General features: G+C 45.9%; 1 protein-coding gene across 1 annotated transcript in view; it reads left to right on the forward strand.

Moving 5' to 3' along the window:
- The first annotated feature begins 534 nt into the window (after positions 1-534).
- Positions 535-24,055, forward strand: part of LOC119436212 (DNA topoisomerase I, mitochondrial-like) — a 75,370-nt gene continuing 51,849 nt past the window's right edge. The window contains exons 1-7 of the mRNA XM_037702995.2: positions 535-691; positions 1,222-1,264; positions 8,784-9,018; positions 11,193-11,487; positions 15,561-15,806; positions 19,268-19,368; positions 22,614-22,704. Of these exons, the coding sequence (XP_037558923.1) occupies positions 641-691; positions 1,222-1,264; positions 8,784-9,018; positions 11,193-11,487; positions 15,561-15,806; positions 19,268-19,368; positions 22,614-22,704 (1,062 nt within the window). The 5' untranslated portion in view covers positions 535-640. The remainder of the gene's footprint in view (positions 692-1,221; positions 1,265-8,783; positions 9,019-11,192; positions 11,488-15,560; positions 15,807-19,267; positions 19,369-22,613; positions 22,705-24,055) is intronic.

The following is a 24,055-nucleotide window of genomic DNA, read 5'->3' on the forward strand; positions in this document are numbered from 1 at the left end:
TGGTAACATTCGCGCCTTTATCGTTCCTCGTTTTCAGACTGAAACGAGCTCCTTGCCGACTGCAAGATATGCAATATGTGACATACGACGGCGAATCGATGAGAAAAGCTTATCTTCCACAATATAGTGACTTGAAAGACTACTCCTTATATTTACGCACTCTGGCGTAGCGAGCCAGGGACGGCTGTACTTGCACATGCTAGGATGCTAGTAGCGAAAACACGCTGTCTGCAGCAGCGTTTTAGCGTTGCTTGCGATTTCTGTTTTTCTTTTTTTTTCTGAATTTACATGAGCTACGGTTATAAAACCTTAAAAAGTACACTGGTATATTACGTGTTCTCTGCTGGTACCTGAAACCATAGCCTGAAAGTTGTTTCGCATGCACAAACGTTGGTCGTCAAGTGGCGCCAAATTATGCGGCGGATTGTAGAACTTTGTCCAGTCGGTCCAGCTTGCTAGAGGGCGCTGGCTATGACACGCTCACGTGCAAGCAAGTGCCAGTGATGTGGGTATGTGGACTGGTAGTCAGGTGGCAGCGCATGCGCAATTGTTCATTTTCTGGACTTAGTCTTCAACGCAGTGCCGAGTGCCGTTGTGCTGTTGAGCCTTTGTCGCCATAGTTGAAGTGATCTTGGGGCCGATGATGTTAGAGATGAATTCGCTTGAAGGCAGCTCGGCGGCGGGGCTAAAGGTAAGTGAATTGTGATTGTAGACCGAGAACTGAACACGAAATGCTGCACTGCTTATTCGTTGAGGCTACTTCGTGGCTTCCAGCCTGATGAAGCCGCTTAGGCACAGCCAGCCGCATTTTCTAAGTCGCAATGGCGACGAATATTCTAAGTCCCGAAGTGGCGGTGCTAGTAGGGCTCGTGAATACTATGTGTTGGCGTTTGCTTGATCGTGTCAGTGTTTTTGAAAACAGCTGAAATGTGTCTAAATAAGTGGTAGTCCTAATTTAGAGAATATACTTCTCCGAACAGTTCGGAACTCTACGTTCCATTTCGGACCGCGACGCAGTGTAACGACCGGTGCTTTTGTCTTGGTGAGCTTTCAGTTCCAAGTCTCGTTGCAGTAGCCATGCATACTGAAGCCATTTCTGTTTGTTCGGATGCGGTTTTCATGTTGGATGATTTAAGCGTTTTTGTTAGGATCCTACTCGCGTAAAACTTAACCCCGTTTCTTTTCTTTCTTTTTTTTTTTTCTTTTTTTTCTTCTTTGCAGTCACCAAGCGGAAGCCACGGGGATTGCGGCAGCGTCTCTCATGGTACGGTCAGGATTGGGGGAGAGCTTTGGCCTCGCTGATGCCTCGTGTTGCTTGCGGCAGTATCGGGTTCATTGCGCCGTGGAAGCAGATCTTGTAGACGCCTACGTTACCCTCATGCTCCGTAAACGTGAAATGTCAGCCGAAGGGAAAAAAAGACGCTTTTCTGGCCTACTGAATTGAGTGATTCGTTTTGCTGTCCGGCCAGCAGCGTAGAACGTTTTAAGATAATTTAAGGGCTACTGTAATGTATTGAGTCGTGCCTGGATAGACGCAATGAATGGATAAATGTGCTCAACATTCCACGATTGCTTGGCGACTTTTAGACTTGAGGCTGGTGGAAAAGGAATCGGTGCCATCATCTAGCCGCTGCGTACCGCGTGCACGAAACGGCGCACGCAGTTAGGAGCTTGCATTTCCGAAGGATGTCCACCTAGGGACTTCTCACGTCAATTGGCTTCTGCCGCCGGATCCTTTGCCGTTCAAGCCGGCACTGCGCGTAGATGCGCGATGCGCCGTGACCGAGGTCGGAGGGGAGGAGGATGTGTCGCAGCGCAGTATGCCGGTTTTGTTCTCCTTTAACCTATTCGCGGTTCCTTTGCAGCTCCGCGTTCAGCGTCACATTTGAAGATTGCCTGGCCTAATGCTGTAATGGCTCGGCAACCTTTTGTGTGCCGTTTCTTTTTCGTTTATTCCCTCCCTTCCTCACAAACACGCACTTAAATTTTTCCGTTACGTGACGTTGTATGTACTGCTTGGGGCACGCGTGCTTCCTACCGCGTGGGGTTTTATCGCATACTCTCGTAGGTCCCATTGCCCGGTGCAGTATTCTGCACGATGAGGCCGCGTTGATGTGCTAGAATTTTGCATGTGTAAGTGATCTGATGCGACCCAGCGAGAACATCGCGCATTCTTGCGAACGCTCTCGCCTTCAATTTTAGATTGTTTTCTTGACCACTAGTTGTGTCGCCGCCTTGCAACGTTTCTTGAAATAAATGCACACCCTCGTGGAGCGTTCCCACCTGGTTGGCGAAATGATTGCGGTGATATTGGTGTTATTGGCTAGATTAATTTTCATGCCTTGAACTAGTTAAAGTGTTAGTCGGCTAGGATTGTGCGCAGCTTTAATATCGTAATGCGAAAAATATCTCACAGTTGCTGAATTGCACATATACATACTAAATGTTCAGTATATCTGAAGGTAGGTAAAATGGTCTATTTGGCCCCAGAGGAAAATGTGATTCACAATGTGTGATAAGCGTGCTCGTGTAATACCGGGGTCACACGACCACTATTGATTGCGATCAAGCCCAATCCGGATCGAAATTCTCGACTGTGATTGGCTCCCTCGTGCAGCTTGCGTAAAGGTGCCAATCATGATCGAGAAATTGATCCGGATCGGGCTTGTTCACGATCAGAAGTACGCCATGTGACACCGTATAACGGAATTCCCAATGAGTAGGGTCAATGCATGTTGGAAATGACACTGCAATGCTTCCCACTATGGTACAATGCTGCACCCACTTCGGGGATTTGTTTCACCTGTGTGCACTAGAAGTAAGGTATCGTTACTGTGTTGTTTAAAAAAATAGTTATCTGTTTCAGAAGTTGGTGACATTAGGAGTGAGCAAATATTAATTTTTTAAATACAAAATGAATAGTCAATATTTGATTAAGTAATTAAGAATTTCTGGGTATTAAACAATATAAGAAAGCTGTGCTAGTTGGAGGCTTCAGGTAGCAAGGCATGTGCAAGTAGTCCATTGTAGGCCTTTTCATGGGACTGGAGGTTCCTATTTTTAAATTTAGACAGCCATTTGTGGAGAGCTTTATGGCACCTATTCCTTGCCGGCTTCAGCCCTTTCTCAAGTGTGGCAGCAGCCTTTGAGCTTTTGCTAAAAGGTGTACAGTGATCCACTGTGAAGGCAAATCTGCTGGAAATGTACAGCCATTCTGCAAGCCTGCTGCGGCAGGCATTGCTCTGATCTTGATTCAGGGATCTTTTTGCTGGCATGGCATCAGGCAGATGGTGAGAGGCCCTCAAAAGCTCAAATTACATTGACAATGCAAGCACTTATTTGCTAGCTTGCGTTGCAATTGCCAACAGTGTCTTCCAATGCTACCAGGTTCTTTGAAAAGAAGTAACAAAATGTGCTTTTGAAACAGAACCCTAAAAAGAATTTTTAGGTGCTAAAAGCAAAAATAAGCATATATAGCCACTTTAAAATCTGTGCCAAAGCATTTAAATTCATACTCGTACACTTAAAGGGTGGGGCACTGCCATACGAAAAGCAGGCATTTGCCTATAATTGAGTCTTTAGTCATCAGATTCAGCAATGCAATGGCTAAAGCTGATGTCGGCGTTCTTGCGAGCCGATTTGTATAGGTTATTTTATGATTCAAGTCTTGCTTGTAGTGATCTGAGGGTGCTGCACATAATCACCTTTGAGACATCGAGGGTGGAGGTTTTTTAGCATAGAGTTAATATACTGACTCTAGAGGACAAGCTGCCCATAGGGCCCATGCACTGAAATCGGTCACCGCAAGCGCGCCGCCATTATGATACGCTGACGTTGCCAGCACCTGAAACGCTTGTTAGACTTGGCGATAGTAATCAGTTCTAATCTGGCAACCTATAGCTTGCGTGTGTGCAGCCGTGTGCGCGTGGGTGTGGGAGGTGTTGGCCGTGCAGCTGGCATTTACGCACCCAAGGATGATCCTGTTAAAATACCCGGCGGTATGTGGTTTTCAACGGTCACGCACTAGCGAAAATACCGTATAGCTGTTCATGCTTCCCTCTTTGCTGTCGCAAGTGTCACTTGACGAGCAATAGGTAAAAAAATGCTGTACTGTGGTGCTTCTCGAACGATTGCGATGAATCACGAAAGCTGTCTACTCGCGTGATGTTCTGAACAAGTCGGACACGTTTACTTACGTGTGAAGGGAAATGCCAGAGCCCTTTGAAGCTTTAGTCTTGCACAAAGGGCACGAAGGTGCCATAGCGTCAACCGATGTCGTCGCGCGATCACACGTTAGAGCTAAACTATACCAAACGAAACCACAGAACACCCATAACGAAACTACCACGCATCCGAAAACACGAAAACTATCCGAAACCGAAACTCGCGTTATTGAATGAATGAGTATATCGTGAATTGCATAAATTACGTTAGCAAGCGCTTCCTGTAAGCTTGATATTCACACATCACCTTCATAACGCCATCAGGTATTCGTTTTTTATGACACAGCATAAGGCGACCTATACTTCTTTCATATCCAAAAAATTGCGCTGGCCACATTGACGAGTTACAAGATGGCGGCGCCCTAGCGGCCCCCCCCCCCCCCCCCCCCCCCTTTCGGCCCAGCTTTGCCTCTAGAGTCAGTTATATTAACTCTGTTTTTAGGACCTTTATTTTAGATGCGAAGCATCTTTTGGTCGGGGCCATGTCACCCCCCTCTCTCCATCCGCCGTGCGGCGTCCACACACGCACTGCGCATCCTCCTCTCCTTGTCTCATCTCTCGGCATACCTCCTCTCCACACCCGCACTGCGCATCCTCCTCCGCCTCCTCTCCTTGTCTCCTCTCCTCTCGGCATTTCTCCTCTCCGGATTGCGCAACGAATGGCAACACCTGCGGCTCCGCGCGCGATAATGCGAAGCAGCTTACGTTAGAGGCGCGGCGGTAGGCGCTGCATACTCCGCTGGGGGGCGCCACTGTAGCGCGCGGTATAATGACGCGGGCGCTCCGCCCCCTCTCATTCTCCTCCCGCAACGCCACGATGAGTGCCACGGACAGCGTCAGCGCCGCGGAGAAGAGGGCTCGAGCCGCTGCCACGAAACGGCAGCGGTGACAGGCCGATCTGAAAACTAATGCTAACTTGAGTCGGGCCCCATGGCTGCTTCGCATACTACTCAGGGTTCCCCTACGGGAAGGTGGTGTAATGTTAATTTTCCATGCCTGGCCATCGGCTATCAAAATATTTTTTTTTTGCAGATGAGTTGAGTGACAATACGCCATCAGCCTGGTCTTTTGGATTGCTCTGTTCACATTGCTTCATTTTGGAATTGGCATCAGCAAATGTGTTGTTTATAAAGGAGATCCTAAAGAAACTTCTTAAAATTCATTTCTGATCCATTTGTTTTCTCAAGTCTGAGTTGCAAAGATAACAATGAAAATTGCAGCATGCCAACTGGAGTTAGACTGGTAAGAAGTTGCAAAGCACACACACAAAAGAATGGGGGGGGGGGGGGAAGGGGAGAAGGCAATATTTGTGAATTTTTGCAGCTATTACTCTCTTTTCATCCTGCTAATGACATACACCATGCTTCACAGATACATAAAGCAAAGTGGTGTGCCTTGGTGGCCAAACTTGTTAGCACTCAAAAACAAATTGAGGGCTGATCAAGCAAGGCATTGCACTTACATTCTTCAAGAATGTCTTTGTTCCATAATAGGGAAAACACGGGGAAGGCGGGAGGTGGTAAATCAAGATGATGAGCAAAACGAGAACAAGGTAAAAGCAGGAGCCAACGTTTCAACAAGTGGACTTGTCTTTTTCAAGGCGACATATGCTCTCCTCGGCACCGTAACTATATATACTGTGCCGAGGAGAGCATACGTCGCCTTGAACAAGACAAGTCCAGTTTTCTAAATGTTGGTTCCTGCTTTCACCTTGTTCTCGTTTTGCTTAATATTTTCCATAATAGTAGGTAAATAATTGGAAACAACATTATGACGAGTAGGCAGAGGTTGATCAAGAGGACTATAGCATGTGCACCTAGTTCTGCACTGGAACTAGCAGGTGTTCAGAGAGCAGATGCAAGCTTTCTCAGCACAGAAAACTTGTTCCTGCCTTCCCAAAGCATGTGCTTGTGCAAGACTATTTGTACTACACCTGCTCACTCGGTAATGGCAATGAAATGTTAGTTGACACTTCTTGTAGGACTGGATGTAAAACATTTTGCATGGTTTAAAGTAAAATGGCCAATAACAATATTACATGTTTTATAGCACATGAACATCAGTTACGTTTTAGATTCTTATTCGATCGCCTAGTGTCACTGTGGTATCTCACTTGATAAGTATTTGCAGTGTTGTTGTTGCTTTAAGAACACCAAGTCTTCTTGCATGAGGTTTTTTTTTGTGCATGTTGCAAAAGACCCTTTAAAAACCTTGCGCCGCAAAACGCGCTCATCTCACCCTAAAAAAGTTGCTGAACACCTCTGCCGTACCAATATATACTGGTACTTTTCTTTTTTCCTCGTTCGATTAACGACTGGAATAATTTGCCACCCGAGGTTCTCGATAGCGGCGAAAATCGTTCGTTTGCGCGTTGTCTGCACTGTCTTACTATTTTGATTTATTTTTACACTACTTTGTTCTGACCCCCCATGCAGTCAGAGTGACTACTTTATTGCTATTTAACTTGTTGACGTGTTTTATTTAAACAAGTACGCCTGTACTTATACCATTGCTTCCGACATTATTTGTATTGTGTGTGACATCTGTCGTTTTGTTTGCGAGCATAACTGCCGAAGTTGTTTACTTGTTAGACATTAGGTTTTTGAGTGGCTGTCACAGCTGTCCCCGATTTGTCGTTGGTGCGAAGTCGATCGACGAGGTAGACAAGCCGGTTGGTCGTTCCGTACTCAAGCGAACACAGTGGGAGAGTCAGAGTCGGGAGTAAAAAAAAAAAAAAAGATATTTATCGGCTGACAAATATACACAAATTATTAAAATAAAACTCAAGACAGACTAACACACCTGAACGTAATATAACACAATGACGAAGACAAATAAATATGAGCAATTAACAGTAGATATAAAAATGACAGTGCGAGGATCAAATACACAAGAATACACTTAACGGTATTTCTCTAAAGCAAAGTTCAATAGAAATCAAAGTTCAAAAGAAAACAAATGGTGTCATAAGCATGGCCAGGCAGTAGCAGCAAGTCCATAAACTGTGAAGTCGGCGCGCAGAGCTTTCCCAAAGAATGCTGGCGGCCGATCTTGTCGAGGTGGATGCGATTGCTGGGCTGGGTTTCCCAGGAGTCTAGATCAGACGACTTCCCTCAAGCAGGTTGAGCTAACTTGAGGCGAACTACCGAGAACTTCGTTGCAGACGCTGGTTTCACGTCTCGTACGTCAACTAGTTACTTGGAGTTCCGACGCGGCTAGGCGGCCCAGGCGATACTGGACGGCACTATAGCTCCTTGAGTGCTTCTCAGCAGATTACAGGCTCAGCTTCTAGATTAATTAGTAGGGCCCAAAACTTGCGCTTAGCCTCTCCTTTCCCTAGTTCCCTATGTAGGGGAACTGTCGGTATGCAGAGTTCACCTAATTAATTCATGACTCTTCCCAAAAGTCTTGGCCGCGCCCCTTTCACCCGAGACAAAGGACGGTAGTTTCCCCTCTCTGCCAAGGTCAAGGGCCGAGGTCGAGCCCTGGCACTGTACCACGCGCATGCACACCTCGGGGTCCGTAATCGGTGTGTCGCGTCTCGAAACGAGATGCCACCCTGTGAGGCCATGACGTTTTTGACGCCCGTAATTCGGCGTGTCACCTTCTTGAATTTATACGCTGCACAGTGAGGACACCTCGTTTTTGGTGGCCGCTAATCGGCGTGTCTCGAAACGAGATGCCATCCTGTGAGGCAACAATGTTTTTGACGCCCGTAATTCGGCGTGTCGCCTTCTCGAAATTATACGCCGCAGCCGTTAATTGGTGTCAAAACCACTCGAACTCTCGAAAATATGCCACTCTGTGACAGCGGCGTATGTATCTGCTCCAGCCATTTTCACTGCGTTATATAAGTGGTAATTACTATTGCTGTGGTGCTAATGTGGTGTTAGTTTGTTATAATATTACATAACTGTTTTGATTTGTGTGGGCTTTCATTCTATAGGATTTATACTTTTTTATTTTACTGCAGTAAGATCAGCTCTACATTTCACTTTGTTCCTTTTCAGTTCTGTATTTTCTGTGTCGTGATATTTTCAATGTATTGCCCACCCCTGCCTAAAGTCTGGCATTCAGACTGGCAGTATTTTCTTAAATAAATAAATAAATAAATAATTAAATAAGCGCATTGGGTCAAGTAGTTTGTTAATCTGACCACGTAAGTAGGCTTGCAGAGTTCAAGAGCAGTGAACGTTATTCTACAGGTATTTCTGCAAAAAAAAAAAAAATTGAAGTGGTTAATCTTTTAAGTTCATACAAAACCTAACCAGTTCTCGAGTATGTTGCAAGTTATCCTTCCTTGGTAAATATGCAGAATGCAATGGTAGAGAGCATGGGGACGTTGCTGGTGATCCAAGTGCTGGATTGGCCATAGTATGCATTCACATTTCAGTTAAGTGCTTTTCAAGGGCCCATTCAGTTAAAGTAACAGCATGTTGTCACCCACTGAGATTACAAAAATGGCTTACTGCCTTAGTGCATTTTCAATGTCTGATAAAAGAATAGAGAGTAGGAAGCATCCATTGTAAAGTGAATTTCATCACAATTTTCTGTCCACAGGCTTGACAAATGGTGTGAATGGGGTAGTGGTCAACAGCAGCAGCAGCAGCAGTAGTCACCACAAGTCATCTTCTGACAAGCATAACCACAGTAGTAGTAGCAGCAGCAAGCACCATAAAAGCAGCAAAGAACATAGAGATGACCATCACAAGCACAAAGACAAGCACAAGGATAAGCACAAGGATAAGGACAGGGAAAAGGACAGAGAAAAGGAAAGGGAAAAGGAAAAATCTGGGTAAGCAGATGGTATTTTCAACTGCATATTCATTTTGTTTTCCTGCTAGTATGCAAGAAGGCTCAAAGGAGGGATTTTTGTGTAAACTCATTTGCAGAAGCATTTGTGTTGGATATGCAAAGAACTTGAACAAGACCTTTTTTATTGTTCCATGTTGAGCTTATAGGCAAAGGATGCTTTTCTAACATAAATGGCCTGCAGCAACGTCAATGCAATTTGGTATTGACAGATCAAGGTCATTTTGGTTGTCTGCTTCAAGAGATTTTGTGTGTCATTCTGTTTATCGTGCCAGGAAACAACATTAAATTGTGAGTGTATAGTTACGTGCAGCATAACGCAACCATAACGCACAAGACAAAGACAGGGACATAGTGCTGCTAAAAACTGAAGGTTTATAGCACCTGCTGAATATAAATACCATGTGTAATATCACCTTCAGTTTATTGCATGTGGTTATCTGTACCATATGTATAAATGCAAAGTGCAATGATCTTTCAGTTGTTAGTAGTGCAATTCATCTTTTCTTGCTGTGATATACAGTATAGCAGGGGTTCTCAAGCACTTTCATTCTAGGGAACCCTGCTAAGCTCTATAAAGTGCCAAGGACCCCCCCCCCCCCCAATTAACCGAATTAAAATGCCCTAATTAACTGGATGTCGAATTATCAAGGGTATCAAGAAAACAATAAAGAAGCGTTTCGGCGTTGCTGTCAGTCACGTGCCGCGTGCGATTGCCGCTGAGGACCGATTGCCATGCGGACTGCGCCGCTTCAGTTCGGTGAGACGCTAGCGCCTTTCTTGCTCTTCTGCGGCCCGCATTTGCGGTGCTCCGCGCAATTAAAAAAAATGTTTTCATTCCTCAAACGTATACGTTAGTGCGCACGCTATCGGCACCTACCCATCTACTAATAAGAGAAATGTACATGGTGGTAAGTTACGGCCTCCGAGATTCAAGTGCGAAAGCTTAGGCACACTACCCGTTCTCAGAAATTGGGTGGCTACAAGCTGCTTGCGTATTCATTGCACAGTTCGCGCGTTGCTGTTACACACTGTGATGCGCTTCTTGATGCTCGGGCATGGGTAATAGAGGTTCTTTGGATTGAGCGCACCTCGTGTTCGCCGTTTTAGCCACTTGTCGAGCGCGGGACCAGGGAAAATTTATCAGTGGCTTGCAGAAACCCCGAGCAGGGGCCTGTGGAACCCCTAGGTTCCGAGGAACTTGTCGGGATAAGGGGGGATGCCAATGGCCCTCTGCCTCGACACACCGAGCCCCGCGGTTGGCGCATGCCTGCGCATCAACCGCGGTCCGGTACAAGCTCGAGGACACAATAGACGACAACCACGTGTACACTCGGAAAGCATTTATTACGACTGCAACTAACACTTTGAGCAGGCCAGCTAGCTATAGTTGACATCGCTGAGGGCTCCCTCGAAGAGAATATAATACACTAGGTAAAGAAGGGCTTCTGACTTACCAACTGGGGAATACGGGCGGCCGCGGCAAGAACGCGGTTGACTAACCACGTGCGGAAATACAGGAGCGGCGGCAGAGACTTCCGCCATCGCAGCTTGCTGGGACCAAAGAGACTCGGGCGATGTCAGCGGGATCTCACGTGACCCACCCGGTGGCGCTGATAGCGCTTGCGATTCCCGTGCGCCGCCCGCGAAAGGAAAGCTTCCCACTCACCACCCTGCCTGGCGCGCATGCACCCGACGCGACGTTCGCCGCACGTGTGGCGGTCATGGGACCCGAGGATTCCCACAAACTCACTTTGAAAACCCATGCTGTATAGAATGCCATACCAATCCCTGCCACCACGGCCACATTTCGATGGGGGCAAAATGCAAAAAACACCTGCGGACTTAGATTTAGGTGCACGTTTAAGAACACCAGGGGGTTCAAATTAATCCCGAGTTCCCTACTACGGTGTGCCTCATAATGAAATGGTGGTTTTGGCACGTATAACTCCATAATTTTTTAGAATGCCATACCAACTAAACTAGCTCATCAGTTTGCTTTTTGTGCATTTTCACCTTGTACTTCTTTTCGTAGTCAAGTGGGGAGGGTGGGGCAGTGTCTCATGCTGCAAGCTTGGCGTATTTAAGAGCCATTTTGGCAAGTGATGGTTGCAGCCACTGCTCATTTAATTCTAACTGATGCTGGATTGCTCACAGGGCCAGTGGCAGTGCCTCTGCAAAGCACAAAGAGAGCCATCATTTGTCGTCATCCTCCAAAGGACATTCCAGCGGCAAAGAACACAAGTCATCCTCCTCTTCATCCAAACCCAAAGATGGTCTTTCTTCATCATCGTCTGTTCATAAGAGTACAGAGGTCAAGAAGGAGTCCTCTGCTAGCAAGGAAAGTAAAGCATCGTCAGAGTCCAAGCACAAGGAAAGTAGCAGCAAAGACAAGGATAGGCATAAGGACAAGCATAAAGAACATAAGGACAAGGACAAGCACAGGGACAAAGTGAGCAAACTCCTGCTTCTTGTTTCATTCTTTGTGTATTTAGGGGGCCAGGCCACAATTCTTGTCTGTTTTGAAACGTTAGCAGTACTGTTTCCTGTACTGGTCTCTTGCTGTTCAAAGGCAGGCAGGCTTGCATGTCTGTTTTGTGGGGGCAAGCATAAGGCTTTCGTGGGGACAAAGTGCTTTTTGGTCTGGTGTATGCACAATGGCAAGTCGCGGAGGTCTTACAAACAGCAAATGGTTGCATCAATAAAAAAGTTACTGTTTCAGATGGTTGCTTGCTGGAGTCACTTGCTGCACAATTTTTCAGCTCTGCAATTTAATACCCCTGTCAAGCGGGCAAGTTAAGTGCACTTACGGGGGAGTGTGCTTCGGGACCTTCAGTGACACTTTAGGCTAAGCAGTTATAAACGATAAAACAGAGCGCACTCGCAGTAAAACAAAAATTGCGACAGACTACGAGCGTGTTTTGTGATGATGTAGATTAAGAAGAAAAGTATTTCTAAAAAGTGATTGTTTTACGTTGTATGATTAATCAAAACAAACTTAATCTGTTTTTTTTCAACAAAAAATGAAGATTTTTTATTATAAGAGTGTGGCAAGTCAATGCCGGCCAAGAAAAATGCCTAGCCAATCCAGAACGACATAGCGGTGTGTGACGAGGCGGCATTTGTTCCTGCTAGAACAGAATATGAGCGCGTTTTAAACTATTATCTGTGCGCAAGAGCGGTTCAACCAAAATGAACTTCTGTGTCCTTTTTTTATCCATTACCTTATGTACTATTGAAACCGCTGGCGGCGAGGCTACGCACTCAGCCAGCAAAGTGCGTTCCGTGAGTGCACTTCGACCGGAGTACACTCTGCGAGTGACGCACCACTTGCGACGTTTAGATTTGGCAAAGTGCACTTAAGCAGAGTGACACTCTATGTAAGTGCATTTGCCCACTTGACAGGGGTATAAGTTGCAAAGCCCCTGCGCTAATCACTGGTGTACTGTAGCAGGATGCCTGATTACTTGCATGCTCATTTTACACGCTGATGTTGGTGTGGGAGGCACGGGGCCACTGACTCGAGAGGCAGTCTTGTGCATTATAGAAGATGCAGACATGTGGGGCCTGTCAGTCTGGATGTTGGAAATCTCCTTGAAGTAAACAAGATGCAAGCAGAGATGTCTCTATTGGTGTCTTGCTTTTTCCTTTGGGCTACTTATCACAGCTGCAGTGCAAGTAGAAAATGGCGCCAATCATTTAAGAGTGGTGACTGGCAGGTCATGCTTGCCAATGTGAACATCAGTAGTTGCTGCTCCTTGGATGCCTGCTGTTCAGTGACACGATTACTGTCAGTTGCCAATGTGAATACAGTAGAACCTCGCTGATACATTCCCGCTTAATACGATTACCCGGCTCCTACGTTCGAAATCACGAAAAATAAACATAACCCCATAGAGGAATGTGTTAATACGTTCCCGGAAAATACGATTATTCGGCAGCAACGTTCAGCATTGCGGCAAACTGCGGTCGTGTGATACGTTCTGCAGCGAAAAATTATCATTCAGGTGTGCAAAAAGGCAGCTCTCATGTGCTTGTGAAGTGCTAAGTGGCAGACGGCCGCCGCGCGGCTTCTCTGCAGTGCTCAGTCCCCCCCCCCCCCCCCCCCCCCCCCCCTCTGCGACTTCTTTGCATTGCTTGTTCGCCTGAAGTGACGAAGCACAGCAGCAGCGGCGAACGAATTGACCTTTGTGCTACCTCGCTTCAACGCGAACTACTAAGCGGCGAAAACAGGCGGACGCCACGCGCGCGGTGCCACGACTCGTCGAGATTGTAGCGGAGGTGGTGGGGGACGACACAGCGGAGGTGGTGGCGGACAAGGCACCTGAAGACGGCGACGAGAACGAAGGCTTGCGCCCACCGGCTACCTTCGCCGAAACCCTTGCTGGCCTGGAAAGCCTTACAAAGCGTCTTTCGCACGAAAGAAAATGAAAATGCGGACAAGGGTTTGCAATGTGTGCAAAAGGAGTTGTTCCTGTCCAAGGGTGTGATGCACCAGCAGAAAATACAGCCGAATCTCGATAATTCAAACTCGAAGGGGCCCGAAAATTTGTTCGAATTAAAAGGACTTATTTTTTGACGTATTTGTGCACCATAGCGCGAAGTACGAACGGTGAGAGCCGTGACATATCGCGACGCGCAAGCACATAGCAAGCGAGGGCCACGAAACTGCCCACGCTGGCCAACGCTCGCATCCGGATAGCGCCTCTTCCTCTTCACAACCACTATCTCTCTCGCATCCCGATAATGGCAGTGAACGAAACTTCAGGGAGCGGGCGGCGCTAGCAGGGCGATCGTCGAAGGTGAGGGAGGAGGGTGGCAGGGAAGAGCATTTGGCCTCGGTAACCCCGTCACTCGGTGGCTCCCCTTGCCCTCCCTCTCAACTCTCTCGTAGCTCCCTCACCTTCGACTGTCTCCATGCGCGCCCGCCACCGCTCCTGCAGGCCCGGCGCCAGCTTAGCCCGCTCCCCGAAGTTTCGTTTTCTGCCGTTGAAGCGAGCATTGGCCAGCGTGGGCAGTTTCGTTGGCCAGGCTAGGCCTCCGTGTTGCTTCCCTCTGCGCCGGAGCCGCAGCGTTGGCTGAGACGTCGGCACGTGCACGCGTGTTCCAGCGCGACGCAGAAACAGTGACCTTACCATTTGAGAGAGGAAATTTTCGCCGTGGTATTTTTTCTTTTTCATTTCTCCGCGCGGGGCATTGAGGGGTCTCTCCTAAGCTTTTGCTTTATGGCGGTGTCGGAGCAGTGCCAGTCGTAAGGACCGCCACGTGATTTGGCGTGCTGCTGAGAGCATTGTCGATGCACGGTTATGCTTGAATTAACCGTCGCAAAAGCTTTCGTGTTCGAATTACCGAGCGTTCTCGCCCATTGGAATACACACAACTTTGATGGGACCACAGCGTCAGTTCGAATTAACGGGATTTGACTAACTATGTTTTGCAAGAAATAAATATTTTCTGCCCTTGCACCTGAATGTGGGCTTGTCAGCTTCAAATTTTACTTGATTCGGATCGTACGTTTATTTTTCGCATATTTTTTGAAAACGTATTAACGAGGTTCTACTGTACACCTTTAATGTTGCCTGTCTTGTCCCGTTTTTATTTTAAGAGGGCATAGAGGTCCAGTTTGTCGGTTTTAAGATGGTATTTTGCCTTTATTAATGCTCTTTACCCTTTCAAGCCTAGTGGTTCCATTTGGAATCACAGGATTTAGTTGCCTGCTTAAATTTTTCAATACAAAATTGCTATAATTAGAGAGATCACACTTTCATGTTATATATGCTGATGACTCTGCTCGGTAATCTAGTGATGAATTTTGTGTACCGTATTTACACAAATCTAAAGCGCACCTTCTTTCCAAAAGAAAAAAAAAAGGGTCCCAAAATTAATTGGATAGAGAAACAAAACAGTGTTCGTGGCGTTGGCAACAGCCTGCCGTCAGATGCATCATCGCCATCACAAGGCGGCAATGGAGCATGTTTTCTTGAAGCTTGCTGTGGGTTCATTTTGTAGTCGACTATGATCATTTTTCGGAGGTACTACAGTTGATCCCACATATGTCGGAACTCAACCTCGAAGGGAATCGCCAAATAGTTTATAATTTTTAAATATTAAAAGCTTATCTGAAAACTCCGCGTTTCTCGAAGTCTTCCGAGATATTGAAAAGCGGTAATTTACCGATTTGTTTTTCCAAGGTTGTGTCGAACAAAGTTTACGTATTTTGGGTTTTTTGCAGTCAAATGTGGCAAGTCACTAGTGCTGCAAAATTTTTTTTTGATACACTGATTGCAATGATAACCCTAAAAGCCTGCGTTGCCTGGCTGCGAAACCACGGTAGAAATGGGCGTTGTGGGAAGACAAACCACCCTATATGCGTCGTGCTGCCATCAGCGCACTTGCCCTGCCAATTGCGCATGAACATGCTCGGCCGCGTGTCGGTTACACGCCGTTTAAACGACTGATCGTCATATCTCGGCAATGAGTCAACCAGGCAGACAATGTGCAATCAAATTACTTCTCCTTTTGCAGGAGCGTGAAAAGCATAAGAGCTCAACGGAGAAGCATCGGGACAGCACATCTCCAGTGAAGATCAAGCAGGAAGTGGTCATCCCAAAAAAGCCTAGTGCAGAAAGCATGTCCCCACCTCCCGTAAAGGTGAAGACAGAAGTGTCATCGCCACCCCACCCTCCTGCTCCACGGATGACCCTTGAGACCGAGACTGTGGACATCAGTGAGATCAAGGGCGAGGTGCTCAGCGATGATGATATGCCGCTGGTGTGTCCTCTTTTGACATCTTTACAGCGTGGTTATTTGCAGTGGTGTCTGGGAATTTTTGTTAGGCAAGAAGGATTGGCATAATGCAACAATTCCTTTCAGTAGGTTCTATTCATTAATCATTCGCTGCTTGCAACGGGGCAATACTGGTGTTATGTAGGCATAGTGCTACTCAGTCCAGTGATTATGCATCAAAAGGAAAATAATTATAATGGGAGATCGCTGCATTATCCCAGCCAAATTTGCAGCTGTGGATGGGCAGGGGGTCTTTTTGCCAAGTTATGCAAGCTGGATAACTTGGCAGGACTTTGTTCTGATGTGCACATTTTTTTGACTCAGTGATTCTCTATTCATAATTTTTTTTAAAGTGGTTATTACATCTAGACTTTTTTTTTTTTTTAGCAGGGTGTTAAATTAGAGGTTCCCTTACTTTTTAGCCTATATTAGAAGTATCTACACTGTTAATTTGCCGAGATCCCAGTGGCCTTCTCACCATGCTGAGTTTTAGTTATGCAGTGTGGTTATTGCATAACAATGGTGAATTCCACAGGTTAATTTTGGAGATGAAATGCTCATTTGATGTACTTGGTTTGAGGTTTTGGGTAAATTCAAAGGAAAACAGCAAATGCTCTGGTTTATGTCTCAAGTCCTTTCAGTTTGTTCAATTTTTATTGCAGTGGAAGACTAATTTCCATCGCACTACGACGAAAATTGCAATCACGAGGCCCTTTGCTACTGAATTGCACAAAATTGGTCGCATAGGCACTGTCACCGTGATCCATGCAATTCTTCAAATTTCCGAACAATAGTACCTGAAATATGCTGCGCGCCAGAAAAAGAAAAAAAAAAGAAGACAAGAGGGAAGGGGGTGGGGTGGATTGAGTACCATCGAAATTTTTGGGAAAAACTATTTCACAGTTTGTTTTGCTTGTGGTAGTTGCGGGTAATACCTGTAGTTCAAGCCAGCATATAAAGGTGCTGTTGACAATGTTGCAAAGTGTATTGCATCCATGGGGTGCTTTGCTAAACATACAGGAAAGAGCAACCATATGTGACTGTGGCGAGTTGGAAGACACATCGTGACATAAGAACTCTGCAATCTTGTTCTTGATATCCGCATAGACTGAAATGCAAATAAGCTAAGCCAAGCAACAATTCGTACTTGAGCTTCCATACTCTCGTGTTGCCCTTAGTTACCACCCATGAGTGCTGTGATGTCGCTTACTCCAGGGATGGAAGTGCTGTGTGAATTGCGCCATCTTGCACCAAACCATCAAGCTGCGCCAGAACACTAATTTCAAATGAAGTTTACAAAGATGTGCGTGTTGAGTGACAACCACACAGCCATAGACATGCATTGGCTAGTGCTTAGTCCTGCAATCCAAGCCTAAGCAACCCGTTTCAGCATCGGCGTCATTGGAGTGTGTGTGTGTGTTTGGTGGCATAATTGTAACTAGGCCACAAGAAGATGAAAACCGTTGCATGCTATGAAATACATTGAGTGTTTTATGAAAGCGTTATGCGTTTGCACATACGCAAAACAGCTAAGGACGCTGTCACTTATTCATGTGCTAGAATTTGTCGGGGGATCTGGGGATCATATTCAGCTGTATTAACACAGCGTAGCAGGAGCAAATTTCCGACAAACAGCTCTAAATGTGTGCCATGCCTCCTCGGGCGGTCATTGTCCAACCACAACTGCACACTTGGATCAGAATATTTTCTACATTTAATTATGAAGTATGTCTGTTTACTTTTGAGATACAACATGCCGGTCTTTGCGTTGTTTGAAACGGTATTCAACATGTGGCACCTGCGCTAGCAGCATGCAGATCTGGGAATCACATCGCCGCAATTGCACACATGAAAAGCGTGCTGCAAAACCAATGTATGCAACTGGGTCAACTTTTTTTTTTTTTCTTGCTCTGATCGCAGCATGTGAAACGGCCTTCACAGGTTTTAGAAGGATCCAAATTTTTCATTGTTAAATAGACAAAGAAAACAGTAATTGCGTTTTCAGTGTGCGCCTATTTAATGAGGGTTTGCACTATATAAGTATTTTGCTCATTAATTTTCATCCAAGTGCAAATGGTGTAGTGCTTAGAAACTACTGGAGTGCCTGCGCTGAACTCAACGATGAAGGCCTTGTGACCTGCTTCAGTATGACAGCGGCGGTGCAGTAGTTGTCTTTGAGTCCGAGGATAGATGCTTTGTTATAGTTAAGCCAATGTGATTTTATTCTGTCATGAGCGAGTCGGTAGACAGCTTCACTCATAACCCATCATAGCATAAAAATATTCGCTGAATGCAGTGATGCGCCGAGAGGGTGACCATTTACTGCTTTCATATGCATTGCCCACTGTAAAAGTCCTAAATAATATAGTTTGAAATCACTTTCATAAACCTTGTCCGAAAGGGGATGGGCCAGTAGCATCACTGTGAGCGTTAATATGGAGGTTGAAATCAAAGCACCCCGTAAAATCACCCAGTGTGTCTGCCGTGTCTGTCACATTGAACATGTCGCACTGAAACTGCCAGCTGCACCTTTTGACCCACTTGCGCTGCAAGGCAAGGGGAATGCCAGCCTGTAAAGCACACTTAGCCACTAAACTTCTAAACTTTGCAGGAAAGCCAGCCTTTCAGTAGCAAGGGGCACGGGTTTGCAGACTGTGAGGGTGTTTTTTTGCTGCGCCATCTCCAATTCTGAGCTTATTGCTTGACAGCAAGTGCGACGAGATGCGACTGGCATTGGGTCAAATGCCACATGTTCACGGGAATTTGATGCGGTATAATAAGGCACAGGTTGGTGAGGACAGCTAGTGGTAATTACTCAGAAAGTTAACATGAGCCAAATGCACAATGTTTTAGTATAATGGCTTACTAGTCTAGTTTTGTAACATTGACAATGTAATTGCAATGTTTCAACATATCAAATTGAGCCAACTTGCCAATAAATACATGTGCATATCATTCGATATTTGATTCAATATTCCAAGTTTAAGTATTCGATTCATATTTGAAAAATTCATATATTCACACACCCCTAAAAAAAGTATGTAAGAAGTGCGCGTTTTTTGGAGGCCAGTTTAGCCTTGATTTGTTCTCAGTTGCGGGACCTGCTCCTGGAACTGTGGCAGCAATCCGCACAAAATAATAAAAAACTAAGATGTCATAGTGTTCGTTGTGAATTTTGTTCATCGAAAAGAAATATTTGACCCCTCCGCCCAGTCACTGCAAGGTCATCACTTCCACCAGTCCACAAGGGGTCCGACACATCCATGGCTGAGAACCACTGCTGTACCTGATCATAAAAACAAAGGCGCATTCTCATTTGAGGGAAAAAGCTGCCCCTAATCAACCTGTGAATTTTGCCAAAAGTGTTAGAAAAGATAGCTGTCAGCATAACTTTGATCTTAATAATGCAAGAAGTTATACTAATAAATTTAAAAATTTTTCTGCAGTCTGCACGTAAGCCACAGCAAAGGCTCTCTGATACGTCGCCTGTCAAAGTCAAGCGTGCTTTGGAGTCTGATTCTGAAGAAGACGAACCCCTCTCTATCAGGTGATTTCAAGTTTGTGTGTGGAATTATGTCTTCTTTTTTTTGTCGCATGCTGCATTGTTAAAGGACCACTGACTCCAACATTTCAAACTCTTGATTTATGTAGTTTTCGATTCTCCTGTGTATACATAACTACATCTGACATTTTAAAAGGGCCCTGAATCACTTTTTAACGAAGCTGAAAAATGCTTTGAAGTTAAAATAGGCTATTTCAGAAATACTTGCCACAAAAAAATAGGCTATTTCAGAAATACTTCGCCGTAAAAAGTACTTCAGTGCGTTCAGCAGAAGCGAAGTTATTGGCAATCAAACACGACCTTCGTGGTGCTTCCGCTTGTTCTTCAATGATTTGCACTTCGAAGGCTATGGCGGAGCAGGGCCTGCCCACAACGCTCCACCTACTGAACCTCACTGTGGCGTGCAGTTTAAATTATATTATGGATGTTAACGTAGATGCCACCACTTCCGATTCTGGTGCCTTCGACGCGTCAAGCGTAAGCCAAACATGGTTGTCCTCAGTGAGTTGCAGCCCGCTTAGCAAGTGGACTCGTTGTGGCCCCCCACGGCGGCCATGGTATCTACGCTACGTAGCAGACCGCTGCTACATGCAACTGTAGTGTGTATGCAGCGTTAGCTTTGTGCACAACAGGGCGTGCATGCTCACGTTCATATGCTGCAGTCTGATCGTGGTGCGGACTGGCTTTGTCCTTCACCAGCTTGACTGACGGATAGTAGCCACATCCAACTTGCGCATTTTGAAGCGCTTTCAATAAGTCTGCCAAGACGTCTAACTAGGAGCGGCCAGGAGTGTGTGTGGTCTGACCTTAAGTTCCGTGTGGTTCGGGGCTAGTTGAGCGTTCAAAACTACGACACCGATAAGCAGGCTGGCCAATGTTTAATTCCTATGTGCGCAGCCGAGTGTGAGCAGACTTCTTTCGCAAGTATGTAATTATCGAAATTTGAAAGCAAATGTTTGCTTACTTCAACCTGTTTATTAAACTTCGTCAATAAATATATACACAGTAACAGTAGGAAGAAGCGCACCGATCCAAAAACCCTTCTCAATTGACGTCAGCTATTGGCCAATAGCACCCGCATTTTCTGGACGCTTTATGACGAAATAAAGCTTCCAGAAAAGAGTGAGGACCAGGCTTCTGTTTAAAAGAGAGCGCTTCAGAGAAAGGTGACTTCATGCTCCGCTTGCAAGCTTTACGCGCCGCGCACGACTGCGAAACTTGCCTGACATGTTCGCAGCAGCGTATGCTATCCGCAGACTGTTTTTCACCGAGCCGGATGGATGGTAAAGTAAATCTTAGTTAATTCAGATTTCATGATACCGGAAAGAATGTCTGAATTAACCGAATGTCGAATTGTCGAGGGTATCAAGAAAATAAACAAATGCTTACTATGTCAACATGTTTTTATTTACTGAATGAATGAGCAGATCCTGTTTATATTTTGTACAAAAGCAGTGCAGTAGCTGCAATTCTTGTTGTCGCATGACTGTTCGGCTCTTGCAGCAGCGAACATCTCGCGCCTTTTCTTCGCTGTGTGGCTTTGGTGCACGGCTTCATCTGAAACACGCTTTTCACTACTGCGCGCAGATCCCGATTATTTTTTCGCCAGTGAGCTGGTCGCCAACAGATCGTCCATCCTTCGCGGTGTAGCCAGTGCTCTCGCTAACTTTGCACTGTGTCAAAACAAAACTATTTGTGGCAACTGCTGTGGACGAAACTGCGGCCGCTATCGACGGGATCATGGATGGTGTTCATGTGGTTCTGAAGGCACGCGGCCGACGCATGCACCGAGTCAAAATAAAACTACCATTCACTGCAACAACTGTGGACGAAACCGCAGTCGCTATCGACGCTATCATGGATGGCAACTTTGTAGTTTTGAAGGCACGAGGTCAACGCGGTCTTATGCGCACCAGTAAACCCAAGAAGAAAGGCTTTAAAGGCATAAATAGGCATGAAGAGTTCCGCCGTTGATCTCATTCAGTTACGATTTCCATTGACTATGACGATGCAGAATCAGCTGCTTCATTTCGTTAGGACATTGGTGTCGCTTTTGCTCTTTTGCGTCGCACATTTGCAGTTCTCGCTGAGCTCCAAGAGTTGTCTGATTAACTGATGTGCGGTGAAATATGTCCGAATTAACGAAAGTTTGATTGCACTAAGTAAAGCATAGGCCTGCCGGCACCAGAGGATGAGTCCGAATTATGATTTTCCAAATTAACAAGGTTTTCCTGGATGATTTTAATGCTCATCTGAGTTGCAGCTCCTCACGACATCGTCATAAATATGTTGTGTGGCTGCTCGAGCTCCATGACGTTTTGCAGGCTCCAAGAATATTGTTTGCGTCATAGATCGGAATACTTAAGTGGAGCATGGCGGGACGCTGCTTCTTCGCTTTCATGTAGGGCTTTTTGTCTGCTTGCAAAAGACGCATGGTATGATCCGGCGTCCGACTTGCACCAACTATTGCACACAATCACAATCCATTTACAAGTTCTAACAAGATGTGGCTTTGGATCGGACGACGTACGATCAACCAACTTGCGCAGACTCCGTGAGATCTACAACAGAAGTGATAGAGATCGACTGCAGGTTTTTTCTAACACAAAATAGTAGCTAATAGAATGAAGTTATGTTGAAATTTCTCCTGTTCTGCAAAGCAGCGCCCAGTACTGAAATGTGGGTGTGATCAAGAGCTCCCGTGCGTGAGCATTTCACCCCACCGACAGACGACGCATGCCGACCGTCTCGGTGACGTTTGCTCTTCGCACCCGCGGCATCGAGAAAACAATGTGAATTTATTAAAGTACAACATAATTATGCAAGCGTTAATCGTGTGAAAAAGAGCTCTACTGAGTAGCTGCGGCAGGATCGCAATGCTGTCGGCTGAAGCATCCGGCAAGGAGACCGCTCGATTGGCGGCTGTCATCAAGAGTCGTACGTCATTGAACGGTGTGTTGTTGTGAACTGTTTGTTGCTCGTGCGGTGACGTGCTTTATTTGGCGTTAGTGTAAAACAAAAGAGCGCCGTGCGAAGACATGGAGTATAGCTTTAATTGTGCATACATTCCGTGAATTCAGTTCATTCAAGGGACAACTGTGTTGCACTACACTACATGGTTTTCAAGTTTAGCGGTGAGCCAGTGGCACTGTAAAACTGCTGTATGCACATAGCCAGAGAGCTTGTGTTGTACTGTAATCTGCACTTACATGATGAATATTAAACTTTAGGTCACAGAAAGCTGCAAAGAAGAGCAAGTCGGAGGAAAAGACAAAGAAGAAGCGGAAAGCTGAAGACAGCGATTATGAAGACGATATAAAGGTGTGCATTCCTTCTTTTTTTTTTTTTTGTGCAGTGTGACATGTATATTGAAACATACTGGGAAAAGATTGGAAAAAATTGGGCTTGACATATTTTTTGGAATAACCTTCATACCTTATCAATAGAATCTATGAAACAGGCAATGGTGCTTGCTTTGTTTGGTCAGCCAATGATGGCAGTGGGGGGAACCTAATGTACTCTGCTATAATGAATTATTGGTTGCAATTTGCAAAAAATTTTAGAGTAAACATTGTTTTGATGGGTAATACTCTAGTCTGTGCTACAGTGGAATCTCGATGATACGAATTTCACGGGGTCACGAAAAATATTCTTATTAGCCGAAATTCGTATCATCTAAACAATTAAAACTAGCTAAATTAAGGGAGAAAGCGGGGATCAGATCGCGAAAATCGCGAGAAAAATCAATTTTTGAAAACCACGCGTTTCGGTATCTGCAGCGCCTAATCTACGCTGCATCAAAATGGTTTGGCTGAAAACGCACTAAAAGTGCCCAAAAAAGTTTAATTCGTCAGTGCGCAGGGCGAGAAAACAGCTTTAAATTGCGCAAAATCACCGCAGTACACGGAGCCATATCTCGTATTTCCCGCCACCGAGCGCCGCCATCTTGGTATCATTCGAAAGCTCAAAGTTTCGCCGTTCCGCTTCTCAATTTGTCCGTCGTCGCTGTCTTGTAACAAACGCATAAAAACAAAAGAAGCGCAGGTCTGCGATAGGTAGTCACACGGGCCCTGCGATGAAAGCGGGCCTCCGATTGGCTGCCGTGCTGAAAGGCGTCTCTCCATTGGTTGCTGCTGTGGCAGTGGCAAGATGGCAACCGCAGTTCTCTGCTTCGTAAACCACGCCGGCGTCTTCACTTGACACACAGAATTCGGATTACTGAAAGCTCCCAGGTTAGTGATAGATCGTCGCTCGTTGGCGAATGAACTTTGGACGAAGCACGCCTTCAGAATACGGAAGCGCTCCTACGGCAAGAAAAATAAGGCGATTAGCGGGAGAAGCGGAGGAGCACCCGACTGAACGAGCGCAACCTTGCACCGTGGATTACATGCCGTGCTATCTTGCACCGTGTGACTCCAGCAGCGAAACCGACAATCGTGCTGTGCCATAGACACCGATAACACAGCTGACGGAAGACGCGTAACGGAGGCTCCCGCGCCTCGGCGTATGGCCGCGTGAATCAGCTCAGGTCGTAGCTCGGTAGACATAGCTCACTGCGACTAGGCAAAATGGCGCAAACACAACGAACGCGGCCCGAAGCAGGGCAGCCACTCCATCCGATGGCACGCGGAAAAGGAGGAAAAGCAGAAAAGCAAAAAAAGCTTCAAACTCT

This window comes from Dermacentor silvarum, chromosome 1 (genome assembly GCF_013339745.2).
Source record: "Dermacentor silvarum isolate Dsil-2018 chromosome 1, BIME_Dsil_1.4, whole genome shotgun sequence".
Classification (NCBI taxonomy): domain Eukaryota; kingdom Metazoa; phylum Arthropoda; class Arachnida; order Ixodida; family Ixodidae; genus Dermacentor; species Dermacentor silvarum.